Source organism: Sinocyclocheilus grahami, unplaced genomic scaffold (genome assembly GCF_001515645.1).
Source record: "Sinocyclocheilus grahami isolate Dianchi unplaced genomic scaffold, SAMN03320097.WGS_v1.1 scaffold32264.1, whole genome shotgun sequence".
Taxonomy (NCBI): Eukaryota; Metazoa; Chordata; class Actinopteri; order Cypriniformes; family Cyprinidae; genus Sinocyclocheilus; species Sinocyclocheilus grahami.
This window is the reverse complement of record NW_015521463.1, coordinates 1-2,129: the sequence shown is the minus strand read 5'-3', so window position 1 is coordinate 2,129 and position 2,129 is coordinate 1. Positions and strand designations below refer to the sequence as shown.

Sequence of the window (2,129 nt, the reverse complement as noted above, 5' to 3'; positions counted from 1 at the left end):
TCTTCACCATCTGTGTGCTCTTCTTCACCATCTGTGTGCTCTTCTGCACCATCTGTGTGCTCTGTGTGCGCTGCTTCACCATCTGTGTGCGCTGCTTCACCATCTGTGTGCGCTGCTTCACCATCTGTGTGCGCTGCTTCACCATCTGTGTGCTCTTCTTCACCATCTGTGTGCGCTGCTTCACCATCTGTGCGCTGCTTCACCATATGTGTGCTCTTCTTCACCATCTGTGTGCGCTTCTTCACCATCTGTGCGCTTCTTCACCATATGTGTGCTCTTCTTCATCAGGACGCAGAGATCCTCCGCAGCAGAGACGCGTCACTCCTGAAGCAGTGTGATGTTGTGGTGGATGTCGGAGGAGAATATGATCCCGCTCAGCATCGATATGACCATCATCAGAGGTACATCTTCATCATCATCATCATCCTGCACTACAACTTTACAGATCCTTACTGCAGCGTTTCTTCATCTACCCGAAACTATCAGCTTATTTATCAAACCTGACTTATTAGAGAAGCTGTGAATGAGTTTTTCAGGTTAATTGGCATTTAATCACTTTTTATGTACCTTTCTATGCTATGTGACCCTGGAGCACAAAAGAATATGCATGAATGAGAAATACTCTTTCAACTGGAACATTGATGCATAATTCAGAACGAGAGGCTCCGAGTGCACAGTGTGTGTGTGTCGTTCGTCAGGTCTTTTGCAGAGAGCTTCCACAGCTTGTGTCCAGAGAAGCGCTGGGTGACGAAGCTGAGCTCGGCGGGTCTGATCTACCTTCACTTCGGCAGACATGTTCTGGAGCAGCTGACGCAGCTGAAGCAGCACGAGCCGCAGCTGGAGCTCCTGTATGACAAGGTCAGTGAAGTCTCGAGGCTTTGAGCAGCACACAGACAGTGTTCACAGACTCCTCTCTGCTCCAGATGTACGACAGCTTCGTGGAGGAGGTGGATGCGGTGGATAACGGGATCAGTCAGTGTGACGGAGAGGTGCGTTACTCCATCAGCACCACCCTCAGCGCTCGCGTCGGCCACCTCAACCCTCGCTGGAACAGCTCTGACCAGGACACTGAGGTTAACACACTGCTGCACAGTTATCTTACACCACAGTCACCTGCAGACTTTTACTTACCATTCTTCAGCCTTTAGCCAATTTTTCTGGGTTAGGTTCTAGATTATTTTGAGTCAAAATCATAAGTGATTATGTATTTTATATATAATTGATCTAAACACAAACAGCAGACGGTCTAATTGAAAATGCATTTGCACCGCAGGTCTTGATTCCCAACTTACATGATCTTTTAAAGTGACCCATATACAATATCTGCATTACATCATAGATTTGGCGAAACAACTCTAGGTAGACATACTGACCCAGAAACAGGGTTGCCAGGTCTGCGAAATAAATCCAGCCCAATTGCTAATCAGAACTAGCCAAACTAGCCGTTCCCTCCGTCAGACTTGCAATCCAGGGGAGAGCTCGCTATAGCAGTGTGGCAACAGTGATTTAAATCCGATCACTCGAACCACATCAGGAGACGAAACTGGACAAGTGTAACTGCATCTGGTTGTTGAAACCACATATGCAAATTGTACTCCTCCCACAGTGTTAAAATAATAAACTTGTGAGAGCATCTGCTTTTTTCCTGCTCACGCTTGTGTGTTATATCTGATCTGTGCCACACGGGGTGTAATGTAAATGTCTCTGTCAGATGAGTTGCACAACAACTGAATACGTTAGCATGAAGTTCAGGTGAATATCATACACTTTTGTTGTCATATAAAGAATATTGCTTGAATCTTAAAACTTCTACATCACAGGAGGGCTTCCAGAAAGCGCTGGCTCTTGTAGGAGCAGAATTCAAGGACCGGTTGGATTTCTTCATGAAGGCCTGGCTCCCGGCGAGAGAGATTGTGCAGCAAGCTGTTCAGAGCAGATATCAGGTGATTAATATCTCAACATTATAGTCCACAGGCTCGAATGATTCACTGATGGCTCTGTGTGCTGAACAGGTGTGTGTGAGAGAGTCTTAGCATCCGTCTGTGTTTAAAACAAGCTCTGAGACAGGGCTTCCCAAACTTTTCCATTACAATATATATACAGTGGGTACGGAAAGTATTCAGACCCCC

General features: G+C 46.3%; 1 protein-coding gene across 1 annotated transcript; it reads left to right on the top strand.

The window, feature by feature from the left end:
- Positions 1-33: 33 nt before the first annotated feature.
- On the top strand, positions 34-1,943 carry LOC107580368 (UPF0160 protein MYG1, mitochondrial-like; the record flags this gene model as incomplete). Its single annotated transcript, XM_016266081.1, has 4 exons — positions 34-401; positions 696-858; positions 924-1,073; positions 1,821-1,943. Coding segments are annotated over exons 1-4 (570 nt in total), but the record flags the coding sequence as incomplete, so codon positions are not given.
- Positions 1,944-2,129: the final 186 nt, after the last annotated feature.